General features: G+C 35.7%; 5 protein-coding genes and 1 long non-coding RNA gene across 6 annotated transcripts; 3 read left to right on the forward strand and 3 right to left on the reverse strand.

Annotated features, from left to right (window-relative positions):
- Positions 1–848: 848 nt before the first annotated feature.
- Positions 849–5,777, reverse strand: LOC116299986 (protein prenyltransferase alpha subunit repeat-containing protein 1). The gene is made up of 8 exons (XM_031708725.2): positions 5,694–5,777; positions 4,765–4,958; positions 4,098–4,170; positions 3,499–3,603; positions 3,239–3,410; positions 2,454–2,563; positions 1,973–2,071; positions 849–1,512 (listed from the first exon to the last, which is right to left on the reverse strand). Exons 1-8 carry the CDS (start codon positions 5,714–5,716, stop codon positions 1,110–1,112), a joined length of 1,179 nt encoding a protein of 392 aa, XP_031564585.2. The 5' UTR covers positions 5,717–5,777; the 3' UTR covers positions 849–1,109.
- A 124-nt stretch (positions 5,778–5,901) lies between these two features.
- On the forward strand, positions 5,902–9,590 carry LOC116299915 (uncharacterized). The gene is made up of 8 exons (XM_031708632.1): positions 5,902–6,756; positions 7,388–7,528; positions 7,820–7,906; positions 7,994–8,125; positions 8,244–8,382; positions 8,454–8,648; positions 8,923–9,013; positions 9,397–9,590. Exons 1-8 carry the CDS (start codon positions 6,025–6,027, stop codon positions 9,521–9,523), a joined length of 1,644 nt encoding a protein of 547 aa, XP_031564492.1. The 5' UTR covers positions 5,902–6,024; the 3' UTR covers positions 9,524–9,590.
- Positions 9,591–9,784: 194 nt separating this feature from the next.
- On the forward strand, positions 9,785–13,613 carry LOC116299931 (uncharacterized). Its single transcript, XM_031708656.2, has 9 exons — positions 9,785–10,262; positions 10,606–11,016; positions 11,327–11,531; positions 11,720–11,813; positions 12,060–12,107; positions 12,300–12,457; positions 12,641–12,713; positions 12,885–12,917; positions 13,167–13,613. Exons 1-9 carry the CDS (start codon positions 9,896–9,898, stop codon positions 13,374–13,376), a joined length of 1,599 nt encoding a protein of 532 aa, XP_031564516.1. The 5' UTR covers positions 9,785–9,895; the 3' UTR covers positions 13,377–13,613.
- Positions 13,614–14,400: 787 nt separating this feature from the next.
- Positions 14,401–17,819, reverse strand: LOC116299933 (cilia- and flagella-associated protein 161). Its single transcript, XM_031708657.2, has 8 exons — positions 17,626–17,819; positions 17,293–17,382; positions 16,921–17,120; positions 16,485–16,566; positions 16,221–16,321; positions 15,942–15,999; positions 15,389–15,462; positions 14,401–14,930 (listed from the first exon to the last, which is right to left on the reverse strand). The coding sequence occupies exons 1-8, from the start codon at positions 17,692–17,694 to the stop codon at positions 14,684–14,686; spliced, it is 921 nt and encodes a 306-aa protein (XP_031564517.1). The 5' UTR covers positions 17,695–17,819; the 3' UTR covers positions 14,401–14,683.
- Positions 17,820–17,946: 127 nt separating this feature from the next.
- Positions 17,947–20,986, forward strand: LOC116299934 (acyl-coenzyme A thioesterase THEM4). Its single transcript, XM_031708658.2, has 4 exons — positions 17,947–18,296; positions 18,961–19,259; positions 20,075–20,185; positions 20,793–20,986. The coding sequence occupies exons 1-4, from the start codon at positions 18,078–18,080 to the stop codon at positions 20,983–20,985; spliced, it is 822 nt and encodes a 273-aa protein (XP_031564518.1). The 5' UTR covers positions 17,947–18,077; the 3' UTR covers position 20,986.
- A 60-nt stretch (positions 20,987–21,046) lies between these two features.
- On the reverse strand, positions 21,047–24,132 carry LOC116299935 (uncharacterized). The gene is made up of 2 exons (XR_004197541.2): positions 23,129–24,132; positions 21,047–21,792 (listed from the first exon to the last, which is right to left on the reverse strand). It is a non-coding gene; the product is annotated as an uncharacterized LOC116299935 (long non-coding RNA).
- Between the last annotated feature and the right edge of the window lie 853 nt (positions 24,133–24,985).

A 24,985-nucleotide genomic window follows, 5' to 3' on the forward strand; every position in this document is an offset into this window, starting at 1 on the left:
GTAGCTTTAGCCGTTGAATGCTGTTTTGTCAGTTTGTTTGGTTGTTTATTTTTGTGTAATCTTATTTGTTTGAGGTTGTCTAAATAGTTTAGTCATATAGCTACTTATAGCTACATACTGTAGCCGTCGTAATCGTTGTGTAATAAGTCTTATGCAATACCAACCATTTTCCAATGTAGTTTCATCATTAACAGGTGCTGTAATAGAAACAGACCAAGTACCAACGAAAGCCAAGACTACGAAGATATTACCAAACATATCTTAAGAACACTACTGATAAAACACAAGTGAACTAAGACTTGCTGAGCATTGTCAAGACTATACTCGTCAGCCAGACTCCATCAGTGTGCCTCGTAAATAAGTATTACATTCATGTGTACTGCCAAGGCGCAGTCTAGCAACTGAAGTACGAACATCAGCAAAGTTCTAAGTATTTTGAGTGTTTCTAGACAATGATATTTAATGCAATATGTCGTTTTCTCATGGATCTTTATTCTTTACTAAGCATCCTCTTTCGTCGAACAATTAGGATCTTTTTCTCGGTGTTCACCGAAACAAGTAACCACTCTTAAGTTTAATTCCAAGGCATTATAAAACGTGGTTCTGCTAGTCTGAAAGAGCCATCTGCATCGTTTGTTCGCCCATCAAGGGTTTTGTGACAAAGGTTTTAATTCACAACTGAGAAAAAATGAATTTCCTTGAACAGACGCTGGTCAACACTGCTAATAATAGTCGTAAAAAGCTTCAATTTTACTAAATTTAGCTACTTCCGTACTTTATACTTTCATTCCATTTTTTCCAGTTATAATCCCATACTAAATAGCTAGATATTAGTTCATGTGACGTGGTTTCACACTAAAGTCTTTATTTCATTACGTCAAAAAACATTTTACTTATAACAAACATCAGAATGAATTAAATACATTTGGTTTCAAAATTTCAACATTCAAAATATTTATATATGAATAAATTTTATTGTAAAAAAATAAGATAATTACAATAATAATATTAAATATTGGCATTCAAAATGTATACTAATTTTGCCATCCATAACTTAACTATTAAATAGATTATTTTTCAATAGTAATTTATATTCTAGCTTTCATTCATTAGTTTTTAGGAAGTGGGTTTTGGGAATGAGTATTTTCCTTCCCATAACGTAATACAAGCCATTTTTCGTAGCCGGATACAAACCGATCATCATTTCTTGATTTTTTCTGGACCTGCTTACAATATTCTAATTCGGATTCCACCAGAAAGAATTCCATAGCATTGCTTTTCATAGAACTAAGGCTGTCTTCTTGACCTTTCCCATACAGTGACTTGACTTTGAGAGCAGACCCACAAAGCGAACTCAAGGACTTGACACAGGGAGCCCAACAACGTTGAACACATGTTACATTATGAGAGGCTTCTTGTTGGCTTGAATGTTTGGATAGTGCAACAAGTTGTTGGAGGTATGAAAAAGGGACCGAACCAAACCAAAGATGCCAGTGCTCAACAATGAATCGTCTGAATCAAAAAAGGAAGTTTTTACATTAGCATTTTCTTGCAAGTCATAAATGCAATATAGCTATAGTCTAGGCAAAAAACTGATTATGACAAGCTGGGGTAGGTGTGACTTTTTTCTATGCCATGTTTCATCCTCTCGGGAATGAGATTCCTTGTTTGAATAAAATCCATAATATCTTTATTCTCAAGCATAACCAGTAATGGGAAACATAACAACCAATAATATTAATGATAAAGTCCAGAAAAAGTGGCTTAATTGTAGACAGTTGCATCTGACAACTTGCAACACAATTTTTGTTTGAGTGCTTTCTGCACAGGGACAGTTGTGCAATGTTTTGCAACTTGCCTCAGCAACTGTGTGGCATTGTGAATGGAGAACCAATGGAAACGAAACAGGCCCATGCAATACAACATTTAGATCTGAACCAAAAAATAAAGAAAAAAATCATGTAAAACAGACCTGTGAGACCATGTGCACTCATGACCAGGAAATGAGTCCTGGAGATTTGTTACAAACACCATTTCTTCAAGTAGTAGTAAAACCATGTCCTCAACAGAGCTGTATCAAAACAAAACAAGGAGTAATTTAGTTCCTAACTTGATGCCACAATGAAGATAAAGTGCATACAATATATCTATGAAAAACTTTGTAAAAGAAATTGCACAAATTTGCACAAATCAGGACCAAGTCAAACATCAAACTTCACATGAGCTGAACCTAATTGAAACAATGGATAACAAGGTGGTCTTCTTTGATATCATTAGGTTTGGCTCATGTGAAGTTTGACGCTTAACCTTAGTCTTAGTAAGTTCAGCAGACCTCAGAAGACCATAGACCCACAAAGCTTTGCACTGATTTGTATGATTTTTCAAGTTAAATTTTTCATGGATATATGGTATGCACTCAAATACAACAACAGAGATCAATGACAGCAGCTTACCTCATCTCTTTGAGCTTTGTTAATAACTTTTGTCTAAAATGAAATCCACAGTGATCAGAAATATGCATTTGGACCCATTTCTCCATCGCATGCAGCTCTGACAAATATTTCTGGAATTTATTGATAGACAAACCATTGGTACAACACACAGCAGTTTACATAATTATGACATGATATTCCTCACTGATGAACATGAAACTACTCTAGCACAGTTGTCATGCAAATTCAAAAAAAAATTAACCAATATCTAAAAACTACTACTACATTAAAAAACTAAACCTAGGTTTATCCCTTAGGCCAAACAAAAAAAAAGCAAGTGTGTTTCCTGTTGTGCGATCAATCCCATTTTTTTGCCGATTTTTGCCGACCCTAATATTTTTTCATTCCCAAATGCACCTTAGGGTTCCCAGTAAGCTCATTTCCACTTTTGCATCAGTAAAAAAAAAATTCGTCCTACTGACCCCAGTTATATTTTTCTCATGCAACAGGGAACACACTTATTTTTTTGTTTGACTTATTACCACTGCAGCAATGGTGCTATACAGTTCATGTATGACCCCAGAGCACAACTATAACCAGTTTGAATGAGTGGTTGGTTTGAGAGGAGGGAGGAAAAATGTAAAGCCAGAAACGCTCAGAGTCAGAAAGAGAAACAACTCGGCTCACATGGGGTGACTGGAAATCTAACCTTGAAGCACAGAAGTAGGAGGGGAGCAAGCATTTTACCACCAATTGATGAACTCCAAGGAGTTATTGATAAAACATGTACAGGTAAGGTTCAATACCTTTTTAGAATCAATGAATTCTTCAGTTATCCATCCTCTGTGTGTCCAAGCAACATAGTTGTCTGAATAATGATCAGCACAGTAAAGACAGATACACAGTTCTTTTCTAAGCCATTCCTGGATATATTTTGATCTGCCTTTCTGTTTAACATATTGAACAATGAGCCATTTTCTATGGAAAAAATACACAAGCCATTTTGTTATTATAGCTGTATATTTATGACCCACAAATATTATTAACGACCAACAAATAGACATACCGATGGCTGAATGTCTCTGCACTTCTGGGGTGTTTGGACAAAATTAAAGATGATAACTGAAGATCGTCATCTATGTTCAGTACACTTGTCATTACCAGCTCCTTTCTGGAATGAAACCAGTACGAAATGAAGAAATGCAAAACATGCAAGCAAGCTGTGTGCAGTTATAAAGCAAGCAGCAAGCGGCAAAACAAGAGAGAAGTGTCAGGAGAAGCACAACACTTCTTTGGTGTTCTGCAAATCCTCAAGTGCTTCATAACTGCACACATAGCACAGCAAACAAGTTTTCTATTTCTTTTACAAAGTACAAGTTAGATATGACATTTTTGGATATAAATATTATAAAATATAAAGTGTGCTGCGCATGCTGCATGTTCTCATAAAGTATGTGCCCTCAACCAATTTGGAGCACCTTAATACATGGTAGGGTAAAGCAAGGAAGTTCAATTTAAGTCACTGTTTTCAATTGAAATCACCCCTGCTCAAAATCATACCAGGATAAAAGGCACAACTGTGATAGGACTGAAAGTCCCTACTGGGCCTCAATGTCTGAAGTCCCTGGAGAGAAAGGATATATCTTTGAAATATGCATATGTTACCTCATATTCCATACTGTATAGCATTCAGCACTAAGCAACAATACTGCTCTTGATAGCTGTAGAATATCGGTAGCTAGCAGGAAAAAAAGACATGTTGCAATGATCAAAATGCTATTTATATTCAAACTTGCAGGAATTAGGGATTTGAAAGATCACATGTAGGACATAAAATTCACAATATATTTTGCAAGTCAATTCCTTAGAGATTAAGAGCACAAAAGACAAGGCCATGACGGAAGACACCAAGATCATTATTAACTTAACTAACATGACAGTTGTGTGGTTGCACGATACATAACACCCACCATAAATAAGTCACTACTACCACTCCCCCTAAAGTTTGACTATTCATGTAAATTGCATCCCTTTCTAAACATCTTGTCACAGTCCTGAAACATACATTCCCTTTCATAATGATGCAATCATGGTGTATCAATTTTACAGTATCTATCCATCTAGGTGTAATATGTAGTTCCAGAAATTATCCATACCCACCCCACAGAGGAAATTTCTGAAGCGTAAGGGGTTCAGAGAAAGAACAAAAATTACAGAGTTTGTATGGAAGAAAATTTGAATTTCCAGGGATATGGGGTGGGGGGGGGGGGGGGGGGGGGGAGAGGTAGATAATTCTTGGAACTAAACAATGTCATCATATATATACACTTACCAGATAAACTATTATAACAGGTAATGCCCTTATGTTTTCTTGCCCTTAATAATTTATTATATGCATACATGTACAATGGTTGCACACACCATGATCGTATTCCTAGAATATGCTTCTCATTGATCATGGCACAAATGGTTTTCTCTTCTTGATTTACTTTACATTGAGGGCAGAATATGATATCTACTTCTTCACTGAAATGAGATATTAGGAGTTTAGGCTGATCTTCAACCAAGGTCTTGAATTGGAGTGGTAAAAACAGAAAACTATATCTTCATAACCACTACAATGTGCAGACATTTTAACAAAAAACATGTATAATAACCACACAATATAGAGATAAAATTATAAAAAAAAGTTGTAGAGTGCAAACAATATAACCGTGAAACTTTAGTAATACTAAATAGCACAATTTCATGCAAATTCCATTGTTTTCTGTTGTTTAATTAGCACTATTTTGTACTATTTAGTAATTAGTGTTTCATGGATTAATATTGTTTGCACTCTATAATTTTATATTTATATAAACGAACTTTAAGTGGTGAAAGAATGAAATTGTACAATCATAAAGAATTGATAATAAAAAGAGACAGGTAGATAATATCGACCCATGCCAATAAACCACACAATGTAAATCTTTACGTGTATCTGTAGACTTAAATGTGAAAATTTTGGTAGCCTCAGATAACAGATTACTGCATTAGTCTCACAAAACGATTACTAGAATCTTATTTATATTTTTAAGAGAGAAAAAAATGAAATAGGAATCATTAAAACAGAACAGATCAAACAATTTTATTTATATAAAAACTACTCGAGTTATGAAATGCTTTTGTTCAAAAATAATCCTAAATCTATTAGTTACTGTCCTTGGAAGAGGATTTTAAATAGTTAAATATACTTTATTCAATTAAGTTTGATGTACTTACATTTCTGGATCTTGTACAAACATCTGATTCAACAGATTGAAATATTTTTCCCCTTCGTGGACAAAATCGCCACATCCTTTCGCCATGTTGGATAACTCTTTACTCACCCCTCCCTTGACAAGATTTCAACCAACATTTACTATCCCTACCCACCCCTCCCTAATGAAACAATCATGTAACCTGGCCAGTTATTTTCAAGATGGCGGACGGTGGAGGGTTTTATAGTCCAAGGGTTAATAACCCAAATTTACCGAATAGAAAAATTAACTGGACAGATTTCAACGCAAGAAATAATGTATCACAAACAAGAGAGCCGCTTCGTTCAGGTTTCATGTCAAAAAGATTGGATAGTAGTGATGAATTTCGTGGTAAAAGTGGTGTTTATGGACATCAACTTGATAAACCAAGACTAGATGTTGATAGAAACCATTTCCATCCAGGACAAGCGAATACGAATGAAGGATATAAGAATACAAATATGAACTTTAGCTGTGATATGAGCCAGGCTTACAGTACGCAGATGAATCCTTCGTATCTAAATGCAAATAGTACATCACATCTCACCTCTTCACATGGACAAGATAGTTCACAGGGACATCGACAAAGCCAAGGCTTACCTCCTTACAATAATTCCCTCCACATGCCTCCTACTCAGAATATCCCACCGTTTGCAGGAATGATGCCTCCAGGGACTTGTAATCCTATGCAGCCAAACTCCTTCCCAAATGCTTCCTCAAGTTATGCACAAAACCAAATGGCAAACCAAATGTATTCTGATAGACAATTTAGGGACCCAGGTATGCAATACCCTCCACAAATGTATGACACACATGGTAACATGTATATGCCACCACCACCGCTGTTACCACCAACATTACCTCAAGCAAGCTACGGCAGTTATCCAGGTTTGATGCCGACGCAAAGTGGTATTGTGGTACCACCTAACCAAGAAGTAAAAGAACAGGACGATGTCTCTAAATCTGAAGTCCAAAAATGGGTTCATAATTTTGCAGAAGAAAGAGGATATACTAATAAAGACATAAAAAAGGAACTCAAGATAAAGGTATGTACTGTAGGCTATCCTTATTCCAGTATGTGTGAGAAAATTGACTTGCATATTGGTCAATTTGAAAAGTGATGTGTATGTACTCATGGCCAAAAATAGCAGCTTCTCAATGGACAAACATGATAACTGGCCGCAACAGATTGATCAACTTGTGATCAGTTATGAGGACTGGCCTAGCTAAGAGGCATTGACTTGACTAGTGTAAATTCAGGTTAGCTGATATGCAACAGAACCAAAATTACAGTAGCTGCATGGTTTGTGATTACATTCCTAAATAAGCTGAAGCCTCATGATGTATGATCACATATGGGGATGTCAGGTGATCCATGATAGGTCAGAAACCTCTCAATATACCCCTATATGGTTCCCTGCGCCATCTTGAAAGGTAGCTGTGCCTTTGCACTGAAGCGAGATGAACGGTGAGCTTGTAATGGTAGAGACCTTTTTCAATACCTTGGACAATTAGTCACAGGTCCCTATCATTGCAAGCTCACCGTTCCTCTCACTGCGATGCAAAGGCATGGCTACCTTTCAAGATGCCGCAGGGAACTGTGAAGGGGTCTATTTGGTTGATGAATGTGTGCATTGCTGTCAAACTAAGCAATCAATTTTTAATAATTATCAAAAGGTGGGTGAAACTAGAGATATCCTTCAGAGATGGTTACAACTACTGGATGAACTTACGTCACAGCGAGACAAGCTCATGGATTTGATTAAATGTGGTGAATCTGAATGGCAGAGAGAAATACAGCAATTAAATATTCTTAAAGTAAGTCATAACTAAATATTTAAGACTATGATAACTAATAACAATTACTAATATAAAAGTCATAATTATTGAACGTAGTTGAAAACAATTTAAGATAGCAAACACTCAATTATTATTTGGTTGGAGATTGATAATTCAAGGTCATCACCATCATCATCATTATCATCATCCTCATCATTTCTACTTGCGCAAGAAGGTATAAGGCCATCTGACTACATGTCCAACCCAGGGTTCAGGGTTCAAATCAGGGTCCATATGTAAATCTAATGATTTTCCAAATGATTTGTACAGGAAAAACTCATTAACACACAAAAAGAGTTTTCTCAAGTTGATATAGACAACCTTAATGCTGAACTTCAAAAGAAAAGGAAAAAAAGAGTAAGTTTGATGGTATTTTTCAGAAATATGCCAGGCCTTTTGTAATGTATTGATTTTTCTCTATATTTTCCTGTTTAATGTATATAGAAATGGCAAACTAAACAAAAGCAGGTTTTGGCCCAAGAAAAATTGGATTCAGAAAAAAAGAAGTTTGAATTGCATCTTAGGATTGATCATTGGCGTGATAATGAGATAGCAAAGGACCAAGCAAAAAATAAGGTATACTACTACTATTCTTGTATGGACAAACCTTTTGAGACATTCACCAAATTTTATGTTTTTTGATTGAAAATTCATAATACAAAAACTTTAAATGGTTACTTTACTTTTGTTTCAGGCTGCATCAATGAAACAAGAGGCAGGAGGACTGCTTGGAGAAATTAGAAGAAAACAAACTGATTCAAGCAAATCACTGAATTTATTACTGGCTCTCACAAAGCTTAGAAATTTTAGGAAGCAAGAAGGAGAACTCAAAGGTAAATTGAGCAAAATAAAACAGTAATAGAAACAAAGAATTGTAGTTATGTATATTATCTATTTTTATCAGGTGTTTATCCAAAACCAGTGGCTGAGCAAAACAAATACTTCAATGAAAAAATTGCATTCTTGGAGAAAATCATGAAAAAACACCATGAATTATATGAATCAGAGGAGAAAACACTAGTTGTCATGCTGGCAGAGGAAGAGGAGGAAAAAGAAAAGGAGAGAAGGGAAAAGAAGCAAAGAAAACAGCTGGCACAAGGTTAGGATTTCTTTCATTTTTTCACTTGAAATATTGCCATCCACAGTGATAATTTCAAACATATTAAAAGGAATCTTTTTTCATGAATTTGGCAAGCTGTGCAGACTGAATCTTCCTGATGAGTGAAATTCTTCCTAATACAAGTACAAAAATGGGAAATGAAGTAAAAGTCTTTGTAGTCTTTGTATATGTAAAATAGCCTGTTTTCCATATTCCAACTTGCCAAACATCATCTGAGGATTTCCTCATCTTCTGTTTTGTTTTGTTTATAAAGCTGCATCATCAGACTCTAGCGATCCCATGAGAGATTTCTACAGATACTATACTCAGGCAGATAATGGATTGGATTCTCTTGTTCACATCAGGTATTTTAATAACCCATTTTTCATATTTTAATTAAACTCTACTTTAAAATATTATAGATACCAATGGTAAAGTAAAAAATTAACAATAAAACAACTTTGGAATTCCACGGACCTTCTCTGGAGCATAAATATTTTAGGCAAAATTGAGGCTAACCCTGAGCAACAGAGAACTCGAAAGTGGAGGATTTAATGAACACAAAAATCTCTATAATTTTGCTTCCAAATAACTTCAAAAAATAATTATTATTTCTGCTTGCTCTTCTGATGGTTGTGCTTATTCTTAAAGATTATTTCTGTCAATGATGGCCATTATTGCATTCAACCTGTGGGTAAGTGGATCGTAGAATCATCATTAATCAATGCTTATACTTTTCTATCCACAGACATGGTTGGGATATGTATATTGTTCCTGATTCAATACCAGGAGCTAGCTGTATTCCACAGAGCTCTATCTCTGCCGTAGAACCTTGTTCAGATCATTGGGCTAGCATGGTCATGGATAAAGGCTGATATCATTTAAATAAATCAATGCTTTTTGTATACAATGTGAATAAATAAAATAAATTTTGAATTTGAATTTTTGATTTTTGTTATGCATGTATGTTTATTTTCTTATCATCTTTCTCTTAATTTTTGTTTTTCTTTTTATTCTTGTCCTTTTTGAATTTTGAACTTGAATTTACTCATTATTTATTTTCTACTTGACTACACACAAGGAGACCATTATTACTTCGTACTGGGCTTCCTGTGTACCTTCCCAATGCAACATAACAGCTGGTGCAGCCTGACAAGGAATAATTTAATTAAATTCATCGTCATGTAATATTTTCAAGTTTATACGTGTTATTTTATTCATTTGTGTTTCTCTTGGGCGCCTTGATCATGGATCGCGTTTACAGAGTTTTCCTGTGTTTTCATATCGTATTTTCCCTGTTAAGTACTCGACTCGAGTCTTCAAACATACCTGTAGGTCATCTACAGCCTTTAGGATCACATCGTCCGGCTGAGACAGATCTCGTAGATGAAACAAACGAATGGCCAAGTCCAGAGGAGTTCTGGAATAGATATGTTAAGCCCTCAAGGCCTTTGATTTTACGTGGAGCCGCGAAATACTCTAGAGCATTCACTGAATGGACGGACGAATTTCTGTCAACAAAGTATGGCGATCTTGAAGTACGACTTGAAGGAAAGAAAGAAAAAAGCAGTGCTATACCTATAGGAGCTAAAGGAATAGGACGGGATACTATAGGTATTTTGATTCTTTTTGTTTAAGTTGTATAAATTGCTTACATTGAGTTAGTCTCGTTGAAAGTTTGAGATTTTTTTGTTAAGTTAACTTATTAATTAACTTTTGGTTTAATAGTTTTCAAAACCAATCTATTGTCATTTTAATCCTATTTATTGTTTATTAAGCCAATCATCAAACTAGTTGCAAACGTTGAAGAATGGCTCTAATTATCGAAAATTATATTCTACCTGTAACTGTGTTATCATGAAAAACAACTCCTAAATCACCATTGATAAATACTAATGTATAACACTGACAAATCAAATCAAGCTTACATCTGATAAAGATTTTGTGATTTTTTTAGGTAATTTTGTCAAAAATTACCACAATAATGGGTCCAGGGCATATATTGTGTCAGAGCTCCCATCACCATTGTACAAGTATGTTAGCGTTATACCCCCACTTACCTGTGGAACTTTCAAGGACCGTCTTGTTGAAGTTGATATTTGGATGAGTGGTGGAGGTACTGCAAGTATACTACATAAGGATGCTTTTAATGCAATTAACTGTCTGTACAATGGAACAAAACAATGGAAAATGATTGAATACAAGTATGAAGATAAGATCTATAAGGCATGGGAACCTCCACAGATGATCGGCGGGTACTCAAAGATTAATGTAAATAAGGTAGACCTACTAAAGAACCCTTTGGTATCAGAGGTACCATGGTCTAACTTGACAATCTATGCTGGTGACTGTCTCTTTCTTCCTAAAAGTATGTCTTTAAATATTGTTGACTCATTATGTTGTTACGCAAATTATCAATCTCACTTCTATAGTAGTATAACTTGCACTTAGAAATTAGCAGAGGGTGAGTGAGTTAGAGGATAATCATTTTATACCAGGGAGAGAGGAGGATGGGATATGGGGGCTTCATCAAAAATAAGGCTCAAGAGGGTTAGGGTACACTATTTTCTCAATTCCTCTCCAATAAACAAATACTGAGGTAACACAGGGATACCATAAAAGTCACTATACCAAGAACATTTTGAAACTTGTTAGGTATTTTTACTATTATCTTTTAGGTTATTATCACCAGGTGTCATCCTTTGGAAGTCACAATCTAGCAGTAGCCTTGTTATTCTCACGTTTTGACCATGTTGATGACCTGGACTTCAGTGATTGTAACAAAACTCTTCACCCTACCCCCCTTAGTGAGATGGATATTGACTGGAAGTACACAGGACATGGTAATCTGTCGATGGGTAATACAGATGTAGAAACTGTAAGGTGAGGAGTTTGTGACTCAATCATAAAATCAGTGCAGTTTTCCGTGTAAGTGACTTCTCTGTTTTGCATTGTATATTTTCAAATCTAGCCCCTCACCCCCCCTTACCAAATTTGATGCTCTGTGGTCCTTACGACACCCAATCCAAAAGTATATTGTACTAAGATCTTTATGACAAATTTATGTTAAGAGAGGCTATCAAGTTATTTTTTGGTGACAAGAAAACATTAACAAGAGAAGAGGCCTTGGAGATGGGAAAAATGCCATTATCACCTGTTGAAAAGGTAAAATGTTTGTAAAGGTTTATAAGCAATTTCTAAACAATAATGGAATATTAGTAAAAAAAACAAGAGCAGAAAAAATTGCTAGTAGATGTTTTAAAGATAATAATATCCATCATTAATTAATAAATAATTAAAGGTTTGTTAGCTCAAATTTCATTTAAATATTAATAACTAGCACTTTATAGCAAGTTATTTCACTCTAGTGCATGAATTTGAGATTGTCATCGATTTTGTAATTTTTTGTAGGAAAAGAAGCTGTATTATGTGGAATTTATTAGGGATAATGCAGAATGGGTGAGCTCGTTACTTCTGTCCTTCCTTTTTTTTTTTCAGCCATTCATTTATTCGTTCATTTGTTCTTTCGTTTTTTCACTTGTTCATTGTTTCATTCATTCATTCTTCCTTCTTTCCTTCCTTCCTTCCTTCCTTCCTTCTTTCCTTCCTTCATTTCATGTGATGCCCCTAATATGTTATCTCCTTCCCAAGTGGTTTGATCAACTGCAAGAAAAAGGTATCATGGCCCTCAAAAAAGTTGTCAGTTTGACACGTGATGAGATGCGCAAGCTAACCTTGGCCTCAGAAGGGACTGATATTACCAACACAGAAGAATATGAGTATGGATATGTTGGGATAGAAACTATCAGGTGGGTTGATATACGAGAGTACTGTTATAAGTTCATGTTGTCGAGCATGTACAATGACTTATATAAAAATACGCATTCCTCTGTTCCTTCTCACCACTTAGTCATAGAACATTGGCATTCCATCCTATTATTTTCGAGCCGTCATGATTTAAAAATTCTCATTCTACCTCCTATTTTTCGTAGAGCAATACTCGATGATCTTGTGCAAAAAGACGTCCAAATAGAAAGAAGTGCTTTTATTGATCGTTACACCAAGGTACTCTGCGGATTTGTGTGTCAATTCATTTTCTTGACTGTTCTTCATTCGTTTATTCCCTTCACTAATTCACTGGAGCATCAACTGTCTTATCCGTTCACTTTCTCATTTTCTAATCTTTTTTATCTTTCTTCATTATTTCATTTATTCCATCTTCCACTTCTTTAAAAGGATGCGGATGGGACAGAGAAGTTTGCAACTGAGGTAACAAGTCCTTATTCTGTCTCCGTTCTTAGTTTAGCCATGAATGCCAATGAATTTTCAGGCCTTTAACTTTCATTTACTGAATTAATGCGTCATTCGCAACGATAGACTAGGCGGCCCTCTCACTATCATATAATAGATGCCACATGAGCGTGATTCTATAAATGACAATTTGGACTTCTGAAACTAAGTTTACATCTTTTAAGATCACATCAAAAAACAACGTACTATGTATTTATTTGTTATTAGTTTTTCAATAAATTGGACAGTGACGCAGATGGTCTCGTGTCCCAGGAAGAGCTTAAAGGAAACATAAAAGTAGCTTTGGAACCGTACATAAAGTGGTCCTCTTTGCCGATAGATGAGCAAGAAGGGTACGACGAGAAAGATAAAGACAACCAAGTTAGTGAAAATGAAAATGAAGTTGGACAAGATACCACAAAGCATGAAGAACTTTAGAAACTTGCATTTTTATTCAGTTGGCTTCGTTTCTTCAAGAGCGCACTAAATGTAACACGACTTTGAGTTTACTGTGTGGCAAGTTTAATCTTGCTCAATCTTCTTGCAATCGTAACTTTTAAACTCCTTATATTAAAAAAAAATTAGCGAAATAGCAAAAGTGTTTTAATTTATTACGGAGGCAGTAAAGTTGGTAGTTTGTTTGGTTGACTTATATAAACTATCCTAGGTCCTTAATATATTGAAATTTAAACTAAATAAACTCAAGCGCAGATCAAGTATTTACAACATTCCCGTTATCGTTGACAAGCGCAAGACGCGATTGTTAACAGTCTTCATAATACAGTACATCATCACTAACTTACAATCACATCTTTTCATTACTATCGTTTTGCCTGCATCAAGAAGGACATCGATACTTTGTTTTGTGGTTTTCATTGGGGGAATCTTGCCTAATCTATAAAGTTACTAGTGATAAGTCAGCCAAGTGGGGGAGTAACCTACATTATTGTTAATCGGTCTCCCAGATGTGCTTAAATTGCCCCAGCTTGTGGTCCTGCACTTTCTCTTTGACCCTTACCAACCCAAGATGTACTTCCATCAACAAGCTAATTTGATTAAGTCGCTTAAACATTAATGCAATGTTCTGAATTGTAATTCATTGGGTACCATTACGTTCAACTGAACCATTTTTTCGAATCATAGTCTACGACAGCAGAGATTGTCTTGAAGGAGTTACGGATGAAAACTGAGAGATACTGATTCCCTTATATATTTTTGCTGGAAAAATGGAATTTGATAAACTGGGCACAAAATTAAGGTCACTTGGAATGGAAAATAGAAAGGCGTGTCAAAATTCCTTACAGGACAACAGTTGGGATGCTGCAAATTGATTGGGACGAGAAATGAGAAATGGTCCCTGCGTTTAATGAGGAATTTCGTTCCGTTTCTCGTCGCATTCTTGACACAAACTTTGTAGTTCAATGCTAACTTAACGCGCCAAGAAACTCGCTTGTTATCGATCATAGCTTGATTGTTCTTCTAGCTTTGATCATTCAATCATTTTAATCGTTGCGCAGCTGCATGACAATTATTTTTGCTTGTTTTACAAAGTGCATATTGTGTTTGTCACCAAATCTTTGGCCACACAATAAACTCAATACTTCTGAAGGATTTTTTGAAACATTTTACTAATACAAATAATTTACAGGCTGTACAAGGTTTGAAAATAAATCAGTCATAAATCTTCCATTCTTGATTCAACCCTTCAGTTGGGTAACAAATTATATAATATAAATTAAAGATATCTACGATCCATTGGTTTGCGCGGGATTGTCTGGTTGTGTTGCATACGTAGCTCCACCTTGAGGCGGTTCGTCAAATGTTTCCAGGTTTTGACTTGGTTTCATCATTTGTTCTTTCTCTACTTCGTATTGTTCTGCAGCATCTTCTACCATTCGTGTTAGTACAACCCAGTGATTCACAGGCTTTTCAGCTCGATGGGAGTCAAAGAAAGTGTGGGATGCAACCTCGAACTCTCGGCCAAATGGTGTGCTGTGGACGTATCGTTAGAGTGTTAAAAAGAGGTACTAACAGGCGGCTTTCCATAATGGTTAAAGATGATATTACACGAGATGATCATTAGCGCAATATTGTAGCATTAAAGTGCGTAACATAACATGGGGCGCGCGGCAATACAAATCGATGGCAACAATGTTGTGTGGCTTGAAGGTGGTTTAAAAACCTGCAACATGTTGCCGCAACAAAATATCGTCAAAAATCGTAGCCGTGCACCATGTTACACGAAGACTATTTTTTGCGCAACAATGTTATGCGAAAAATCGTCATTGCGAATCGTCTCGTGTAACACCATACCTTTACTCCATTACTCCCAATTTTCAGCTCAAAACGTTAAGCACACAAGCTGAGCGAGAGATTGGAAGACAGCGAACAAACCAATTCACGTGTATTCTCGTGCAAATATGTAAAAGATTAGTATTATGTAGGCTTACCGCGAGGAGAATTCTGGCATGCACGCTAGATGTTGATTCGTCTTACAATGGTTGACAAGGATTCTTTGGTTGGCCTGAGTGAAAATCAAACGGTGAAAGAAATGTTGAAAGATGTGTTAAGACTGAACCCTTTTCTTTGGGCATAATGATTCAGGTCTCATGTCAAACCTCTTGGGAGTGAGCAAGATTGAGTCTTGGGAATAAAAAACAACAGTGTATCTACGAAGGTAGCATATTGCACATTGAGTTACGATGATGTGCTTACAGGACTTGGTAGCGCTTTATATCGACCCAGAAAACAACCCAGCTGATCTCCATCTCCACATTCAGCATCGCTGGATTTTAGTTCTCATTCATAGTGGATTTGGACACTTAAATTACTGAAATATGATTTGTAAGATAGCTTGCGAATACAACATTTTTTGCAAGACTGTGAAAGACCATGGGGTTGTGAAACTTAAAGAAATCATGACGCGCAACAAAGCTCCACCAATCAGAACCCTTAGACACGGAACTACAGCACTAAAATATGCCTAAAAATTGGATAACATACCGGCACTGGCATACCATCGCTTTCCAGTCGCTCTTGAGGATTAAAACACAGGAAATTCCTGGAAAAAGAGATGGTAACAAATTTATATACTACAAACGGGACAAAAAAAAACGGACCCAAAATAAAAGATAGACATAGTTTCCTAAAAGCATTCCAGGGTATTGTATCACAGATATTCAACCGCTCAACAGTGCAATATACCCTTAACCCAACCCTCTCATCATTATTCTAGGGTATTGTGTCTTAAAAATCACAAATTTCTAAATAACTGGTGCTCACCAATGTGCTGTGAATGATGTGTTTTCTGTGAGATTAACCTCTTGTTTCCTTGACTTTTTTGCTGCTCTGTTAAATGAAACACGGTCACTGTGAACCTTCAGCTGAAATGTAAAGTCTTCCATTAACTCTTTATCCTCCCAACAACCAAATGAACTTATCCATGCAGTATATATCAAAGATATCCCATCGCTACCAAAAACCTAAACATTTGATGAATGAGCCTATGTATGTACCATAGAATTGCTCAGCTCAGAGATTCCTTACCTCACCACCAACACCTGGCAGTGTGCTCAGGATGAATGGCTGTCCGTATCTCAATACTTGACCTTCTTGATTGGCATCAGGGCTGTTTAGAAATATACATTATATCACACAGTGCATTATACATATTTATTGTATAATAAGCACAGTGCTGACGCCATCTGCATGCGTGAAGTGCTGCTAGATCCTGCGGTCATCTTTCTTTTTAAATAAATAAATTCAATAATGGGAAAAATTGCTACATAATAAACCCAAAAAACAGCTTTTTCAGTGCTCCATTCAGTAATAAAGCACTTAGGAAGCACTCAAAAAGTGTGAGAAGCACTCGCCTATGGTTCGGGGAGGGAAGGAAACTGTAGGGGGTTGGGAGCGCAAATAATTTATGAGATTACAAGAAACATTTCTAAGACAGAAAGTTAACACTGCAAGACTTGGTTACCTTAGAATAATAAAAGTGTTTCTAACACAAGGTTGTAGCGATTTAGAAGCTGATAATTCACAAGGCCCTGATAGACACTTAGCATCTTGCATCTTGGCCTCTGACATGTTTGCTGATAGTAATACTTGATGGGCTGGGTTGTACAGACAGACCACATCACCAAAATGAAGAAATCCATCATGAGATATGGACAGGTCAACCTGAAATGAAAATAATAAAGCATAATTAAAATGTCATATGATTTACATAACAAGGAATGTGGATTTGATATAAAGGATGCCCCCACCCCCTCTCCCTGAAAACAGAGAAATTGGCACCATTACAAATGGCTGCCATGCAAGTAAGTGTAAATAAAAAGAAAGTTTTTTTTACCTTTTTTAAGATGTTTCCGAGAAGATTACTAGCTTTTTGTATCAACAATTCACCTCTTTCTTTCTTGTCGAGAAAATCTTTGAGTTTGTCCTGTTGATTATAACAAAAATAATGGTAAAACGACTTGTTTACAGACGCCCTGCCAAGTCAATGTAAATTGTTATGACTAGAAATACTTCTAAACCAAAAGCACAAAGTATTGTAAACCCTTTTAAAATATAAGATATTGATACTAAAGAACTGAAGTAACAATAACTATTAAAGAAAGTCGTCGGAAAATAAGATAAAGATATATTAAAACGGCAGGAAGTGAATTTGATTTGAATGGCTTACTTCTTCCAAGCAGATGTCTTCATTCCAGTTCCCAATCAGCACAGAATGGTTGTACGTCCTTACACTCATCTTATAATACAGTTATGAATACTAAAATTTATAAAACAAGCGCAAAATAGGAGCCAATTTACAAAAGAAAAGAGATCCTTCTTTATCTTGTTGCTGGAGCTTCGATCTCTGACTCTTTATTACTCTTGTTACTATGGTAACCTTCTAAATGAGAGAGCCCTGGGATGAAATAATAACCATAGCAACAGCTACCGAGTGGTTATTGACTTCCCGATTGAGTTACGAACATTTATCGATGGATATCCAGTGCGCGCGTTTACATTTCGTAAATAAGTTGATCTTTACGTAATATTTGAACTTTATGACTTAAAAAAGCCGGTAAAAGTTGATGGAATTATATTCTTAAGTGTTATTAGTTGGTACTGAAGTAGTTAGTGTTTCGTATGTATAGGCTAAGGGTATTTAAAGCGTCCCGCAAAGAGGTTTTTAGATTATTTAGTAGACGTATGTCTAACTTCTCCACTGGAGGACGAAGTGTTGGCAGAATAAGCAGAATATCTTCTCATTTCTTGTCTTCATCAAACAGAACAAACATAAAAGCTTCATTTACTTGTAATGCAGCTTTGAATTCAAGTGAAATGAATACGGAACAAAAAGAAATGGTAAGGAATTTTTTGAAGGAATGGTTTTGTATATCATCATTACAGTCTTATCTTTTATCTGTCCATCCATATTTACGCTCATGGTCTTTTTCAACCTAGTGCAGTTTTCGTATCACTGTGAAAAGCTCAGTGCCGTAAGCGTGACGTGCCGTGACCGTGATACTTTCTAGAATTTTAATTGGCTGATTTTTTTAACACACAATATGATTGGTCTAAAAATGCCTTGATCTTTGGGTGACCGTGTCCGCGCCGTGTTTATGCCGTGTTCCGGGTATTTGATTGGATGGAGAGTAAATTCTCGTGCAATGTAATTGGTCTGGCGTATCCCTTGCTGTGTCTGGACCTTGTTCGTGCCGTGAACTTTTCACAGTCATACAAAAACTGCGCTATAGACCCCTTGCAGTACATCAGAATGCAGTTTAATTTGGAAGACATAACAATAGGTTTGCAATCCTCAGGAGATTGTAATTCTTTTGTATTATCCTTCAAATCAAGCTCCTTGATGTCACATGCAATAGGGCTATCCAATGCACTTATCCCACATCCCATCTATTCTGTCTATCCCACCCATCCATCCAGCTAACTAGCCAGCCATCCTGCCTATCCATCCATCCCCCTATCCCACCAATCCATATTTATATTAACATTGGTGGTTCTCTCTTAGGCCAGAACAAAATCAGTCGTAGATTATGATATTGAAGATGACAGAGCTGTGCCAAATGAGGGCTGGACTAAGGAATCTGTAGAACTGTTTAACAAGTTAAAAAATGAAGCTGATGCAAGCAATGGATTATGGATAAAAGTGCCAGGAAAAACTCCACCTTTAACTGGAAATAGACTATTCACAAGATGTCTTTGGGATCAGAAAGGAAAATTGTTTGAATACAGTATGTTTATGAATAAGAGAGAGGAACGCCTCAAAGGAGTTGTTCAGTTTGGACCGTATACTGAAGGACCAAAAGGGTACGTCATCTCTTACAATATACACTGTATATGAGTGTACATTTTACTCTACTTCCTCCCCTCCTTCTTTTCCTTTCATCCTTCTTTCCTTTCTGTCATTTATTTTCCTTCTCACTTTTCTTCATTTCCTCCACTCCTACCAAAAATATTTATATGATATCCTTTCCTATTTTTCCTGCCTCTCTTTACTTTGTCATTCTGTGTCAGTTTATTACCCTTTTGTGCTATTTATGTTTTTTCTCCTGCTTTTGCTAAAAAAATTGAATTCTGAAACAAATTTTGGCCCGATCTAGGGATAAAATCCTGAAGAACCCAGCAAAAACCCTCAAACCAAAGGAGAGATAAAAAACTTTATTATTCACATGCAATGCCAAAAACGTGTAACTATATGTACCAAATATAATGTTTCCTAAGCAATAGACCTCTTTACCTTGACCATGATGTTTTCCCATTTCAGACCACTTGTCATTCATAAGAATAAGATTCTTCGTTTTACTATTATCTTTGTTCATGTGTCTTCTCATTTACAACCAGTAAACAAAGAAATAATACTCTGTGTAATGACATGTGGTTTGAAATGAGAAAACATTTTACCCAAGGCAAAGAGGTCCATTCTTAGATATACCATTCAGGCCCATTACAGGGGGGGCCTTTGCCACCCACCAAAAATTTTTGTCGTACTGTATACCTTGAACGCTGAAAATTTTAGGTCTGTTACTAATACATAGGACATTTTAGAATAGCCCCATCTCAATATTTTTACCTTGCTACTGACCTGCCAATATAACATGTTTATATGAACCCATTTCATTCAGGTACGTACATGGAGGTGCTATATCAACTGTAATGGACAGTATCATTGGTGTATGCATCCATGGTAGTGGTTATGTTTCAGTTACTGCAAACCTATCTGTGAACTTTAAAAAGTAAGTAATAAATGCTCCAGTTTATTACTAATCCCTTGCTATCGATAACTTTATTAAAAAAGTTTATAAACAAATTATGTTTTTGTTTTGGCGCAAGAAATATATAATTTTTCCCCCTTTCCTTTGCATGTGTCAATTAAATGATAAAATGAGTGTTAAAAATGTCATGATTTGTCATTATCTATCTCTGAGATTGGCAATATCTGAATGCTAACAGTTGCAAAATTGCAATATTTTGCTCAGACTCATTCAAAAACTGTTGATTTTTTAAACTAATCAATCAGTAGAGGACTAAGATTTTGTCCTTACTTCAGGAAGGAAAGGCGAGGGAATAGGGAAAGGTTTTGATGAAGGGTGGTTAAAATATTTCATGATACTCTGTTGTTTCCTTCTTGACCTTTAAACTGAATCCTCCTAAGCATTCTCCTAAAATGTTTAAATCGCCAGGGCGCGGGTTCAAATCCCATTCAAGACTCAGAATTTTTTCCGAGTCCTTCAATTTGAACATGCATAAGTTGCTTCATATACTGTGAGGATCAGCTCAATTTGATAAATGTTTATTATATCCCTGACTTAAAGTTTAACACTGTGGACTATTTTGTTTCAGAGGAGTACCTATTGGTACTACAGCTCTACTGGAAGGTAGAATAGACCGTGTTGAAGGCAGGAAGGTATTTGGTTATGGAGAAATGAAGAACCCTGATGGGTCTATAACATATGCTACATCCACAGCATTATTTGTACAAGTCCGTCCACCACCTGACTCTGATGGGGGGAAAAAAGAAGATGGTGATATGTAGTCAAGGCAATAATACTTTAATACAGTTATAAATAGTCAATACAATACAGTCGTCAATCATCAATTTTTAGCTAAACATTTATTCAATTGTTACAAAACTACATTAAGAGTTTTTAAACTTGATCTTTCTATAGGAAGGTTTCTTGCATGAATGTTCCTTTATAGTTTTTTGGACAAATTAAGTATGATTTTGTGAGTGCATTTTCTTTATCATTAATCATCAATTATGTATGTTTTTTCATTTAACTGAAACATATCTTTTATATGAAACAAAACATCAAATATTTATCATTAATGTTTTTTACAATCTTTAATGAGTGAAATAATAATCCTTAAGAACCTCATCAATGTATGAAATATTTTTACTATAGTTTTTAGTTCGAGAATAATTATTCTGATTACTGTTGGTGGTTCTTGTGATGATGGTAATTTTCCTTTCATCAAGTCAATTCATCTTCTTCATTTAAACATCAATTACTGAAGTTGTCAATTTTCTAACTTGAGGATGATATTAACTTACTGTTCTGATAGAAACAATACAGTATTAAACTTGTTTTGCTATGTCCAATGTTTTTTGTCGGTCATAGAGCAGTGTTAAGACTCAGTTGACTATTATTGAGCTGATCGCCAATTCTTCTTAAAACACTTCCAATTTCTCTACTGGCACGATTACTGGTGTTATTGGCTTGACTCGATGTTGACCTGGTTGAATTTGTTTCACTGTTACGATCTCTGTTTTCTGTGCGACGGAAGCTCCTCCTCTTGCTGCTGTTGCGCCTTACCAGAGAAAACCCCATGGTGCTCTACTCTGTTGGATAAGAAAATTCTCATAAATATTTTGATTTCTTAATATATATTTATCATAATGTATATTGCTGTTCAACACCTACACAATGTGATACATAATATAATAATAGATTACAATATAATCTTAGTATTATCCTAGTACAGCCATATTTATTATAAGTAATAATATATAGATATCTCATAATTATGTACCTTTAAGTGGTAACCATTAGATTAATTAAAAAAATTAATTAATTAATCCGTGAAACACTAATTACTAAATAGTACAAAATAGTGCTAATTAAACAATAGAAAACAATGGAATTTGCATGAAATTGTGCTATTTACTATTACTAAAGTTTCACGGTTATATTGTTTGCACTCTAATATAAGATTTTAGTCGGTGATATAGCTATGAGTAGTGTTTTATTCTGTGTCAAGTGTAATGGCTTGTTTTCTGTATCCCATAAACAGACGCCAAATAGACACAAAAACAAGATTAACCATCTATGAAATTGTGGTCGACACTAGGGGATGAAGGAAATGACGTCACTCCGCCACCAAGAGGTCAGTCCTTAAATTTAACGCCATTGTGGTTTAAAACACTAATCAAATGTTAAGGAGTGAAATATTTACCGTTTAGAATATCGAGATTAGCCTCTCATAAATCCTCTTATCGACCCTAAACAGGTCAAAACTATAATCATCACTAACCGACTCACTAACCGAGATACAAAGTACAATCTAGGTGTTGTCCTAATCACTTCCGCTCTCCTCATTTCCCGTACCAACAAGCGATTACAAAAGTTGTTCGAGAAACGAGAAAAAAATGTTGATTCGGATTTATTCTCATCGAAGGATCAGTAACAAAAATATTATTCTTTTGTATCACAATTAGAACTATTTTTACATTAATTTACGTTTATTCCCAGCCGTAGTCAATGAACTATATTTTGGTATTTTTTTATTATATTAGACTGAATTATTTTTGCTTGCTTCTCTCCATTCGCTTTTCATGAATTTTTGTCAACACGAGTCGAAGCCTTGTCGTTTCTTCACACCGATGCTTTGTTTGATACATCCTCTAAGAAAATTTCTCTTGCTTTTGTTTAAAGGCACTTATTATGATAATTGTACAATTGTACTGCAGTTTATCGTACATTATAATGATTTAAAAACCAATATTCACGATAGAAGGTAGAGAATTGGTGAATGGTAGACGATTTTCCACCCACACTCTCACAGTTAGTATATCCTGCGGTGATTTGAACGTATTCAGTCTCATTCTAGATAATTCTGTCTCGTCTGTGTTAAATGTATGCGATATTCACTCGAAACGCCATCTGCGTGACCCTTACCTTGAGAATCGTTCTTTTCTTAACTTTGCAAGTGAACTTTAATTCGCTCGATTGCCACTGACTGCCTGCCGCAGGATTCAGATCTGTCTCCAACACCAACCAAAACTCTGAATGTGAAAGACGTCAACCAACTCGGTTTTTGTGGATTTTCTGAACAATTGATTGAAACCTGATCTTGTAGCTCAAGTTGTTTTTTTTATTCTGATCTCGCGATGACGTGACAGTTGAAGAATTGAAGTGAAGAAAAATAGGACAGAAATCTAGAATCCTATTGGTTGAAACTATTGAAAAACATGGAATATGGTCTCGATGATGATGTAATATATTAAAGCAAGCGAAATACATATAATGACATGGCCGGGCAGGAATGTTTGCGGTGGATAGATTATTGACTTGACATTACTTATTTGCATGCTGTAATCGTTGTTATATCTGCTGATGCTGAATGCTAACACCCCTTATAGTACTGAACATTGCTATTTCGGTGTTTTCTATAATTAGAACCAAAAACTGGCTCCTTAAAAAAGCACATGTTGCAGGCGAGTTAGTATCGTCACTTCAACTTCGTGCAAAAAAGCAAATATTTACTGACGATAACACACAAGGCCAAGGTTAGGTGTTGTATCGTAAACAAAATTAATTCCTTTTCTACAACATAGCACGTAACTCTAAATTAGTCGCAAACGTGGGCTAAGGCAGCAATAACATTGTATCAGCTTTACGTAATATTGAAATTTGTAAAGAAAAGAAATCGAAAGGATTATTATTAGAGCGTTTAAGAGTGAATATGAAAAGGTTTAGAGAAGAAGGGCGGGAAAGGTTAGAAACTAAGTCCACATACCGTAATACCTTGGAAAATCGAAAGACAATCGTCGGACGGAAGGCTATTATTTAGGTGCCTTGATCGACACTTACCGGAAATACCGTTTTTCTCTCATTAAAGTGGTCAATATTAGGACAAAAGGCTTCAGTTCAAAGCGCAAGAGATATTCATACAAAATAAGCATATATTGGATTCATAGTGTAGTTTATATATTGCTTATAAGGATTAGCGGACATAGTTGAGAACATTTCTATTGAGCCATAAAAGGGTGTACTTTATGACCCACCCCTAGAAACCAGTTACGACCGGTTTTCCCCAAATTTTGTTCATTTCCTTTGGGTGTGGGCGGATTATGAGTATTGTTATCCAACTGTCAGCACCGACGCGCAGAGATAAGATTAAAGATTAGCTATTTCATGCACAACCAAAATTCACTATTAAATTCAACAGATCCGTCCTGGATCTCAGTTTTTTTTGTTTTTTTGTTTTTTTGAGCTCTTACTTTACGTGGTTGCTACGAATACTTTCATTTTATAGGGTTGCTATAAATACTTACTCGGGCTACCTGTGGTAGGCCGAGTCATTCTTATGCGGTCCAGTAGGAAATTGGAATGTTGTGACTTCAAGTTCACACCTAGTTCTTATGCCTTATGATTTGAATGAAATAGCAGTCACGTGACTGTCATGTAAGTGAGCCGCTTTCGTCGAAATATCATCATGTTATCGTTTATTTATTCAATTTACTTATTTACTTATTTGTTTATTTCCATCGGAATATCGTCATTCTGTATCAATTGGCGTACGACTAGTAAATATTGAAAGTATAGAGATAATCGGGGCTTGTGGCCTTACCTAGTGCGCCATTTTGTATTCGCATCCAGAGTATCCTGGGATGGCTACCCTAAAGAAGTTAGTCAGTTCACATCTCTTTATATCTCATTCAGTGATCAATGATTTCATGTATTTTTAAGACTAACCCAACAACTCCGTTCACCATTAGGTGAAACGAGTAGCAACGTATAGTTCAGTACCTA

The sequence above is a fragment of the Actinia tenebrosa genome, unplaced genomic scaffold (assembly GCF_029948245.1).
Source record: "Actinia tenebrosa isolate PJP-AT-01 unplaced genomic scaffold, QUT_ActTen_1.0 PGA_scaffold0__85_contigs__length_37466705, whole genome shotgun sequence".
Classification (NCBI taxonomy): Eukaryota; Metazoa; Cnidaria; class Anthozoa; order Actiniaria; family Actiniidae; genus Actinia; species Actinia tenebrosa.

Bases quoted from the DNA above. Each gene is read 5' to 3' on its own strand.
- LOC116299986 (XM_031708725.2), bottom strand. From the start codon at position 5,716: ATGTTTGTACAAGATCCAGAAAT. The intron at 4,959-5,693 runs GTAAGTACATCA...ATCTCATTTCAG, and splicing joins TTTGTACAAGATCCAGAAAT to TGAAGAAGTAGATATCATAT. The intron at 4,171-4,764 runs GTAAGTGTATAT...TTTTCCTGCTAG, and splicing joins CTGTTATAATAGTTTATCTG to CTACCGATATTCTACAGCTA.
- LOC116299915 (XM_031708632.1), top strand. From the start codon at position 6,025: ATGTCAAAAAGATTGGATAGTAGTGATGAATTTCGTGGTAAAAGTGGT. The intron at 8,649-8,922 runs GTTAGGATTTCT...TTGTTTATAAAG, and splicing joins AAGAAAACAGCTGGCACAAG to CTGCATCATCAGACTCTAGC. The intron at 9,014-9,396 runs GTATTTTAATAA...TTCTATCCACAG, and splicing joins GATTCTCTTGTTCACATCAG to ACATGGTTGGGATATGTATA.
- LOC116299931 (XM_031708656.2), top strand. From the start codon at position 9,896: ATGGATCGCGTTTACAGAGTTTTCCTGTGTTTTCATATCGTATTTTCC. The intron at 12,714-12,884 runs GTACTCTGCGGA...CTTCTTTAAAAG, and splicing joins TTATTGATCGTTACACCAAG to GATGCGGATGGGACAGAGAA. The intron at 12,918-13,166 runs GTAACAAGTCCT...ATTTGTTATTAG, and splicing joins CAGAGAAGTTTGCAACTGAG to TTTTTCAATAAATTGGACAG.
- LOC116299933 (XM_031708657.2), bottom strand. From the start codon at position 17,694: ATGAGTGTAAGGACGTACAACCATTCTGTGCTGATTGGGAACTGGAAT. The intron at 16,000-16,220 runs GTGAGCACCAGT...CTCTTTTTCCAG, and splicing joins ACATCATTCACAGCACATTG to GAATTTCCTGTGTTTTAATC. The intron at 14,931-15,388 runs GTAAGCCTACAT...ATACGTCCACAG, and splicing joins ATGCCAGAATTCTCCTCGCG to CACACCATTTGGCCGAGAGT.
- LOC116299934 (XM_031708658.2), top strand. From the start codon at position 18,078: ATGTATAGGCTAAGGGTATTTAAAGCGTCCCGCAAAGAGGTTTTTAGA. The intron at 18,297-18,960 runs GTAAGGAATTTT...GTTCTCTCTTAG, and splicing joins ATACGGAACAAAAAGAAATG to GCCAGAACAAAATCAGTCGT. The intron at 20,186-20,792 runs GTAAGTAATAAA...ATTTTGTTTCAG, and splicing joins CTATCTGTGAACTTTAAAAA to AGGAGTACCTATTGGTACTA.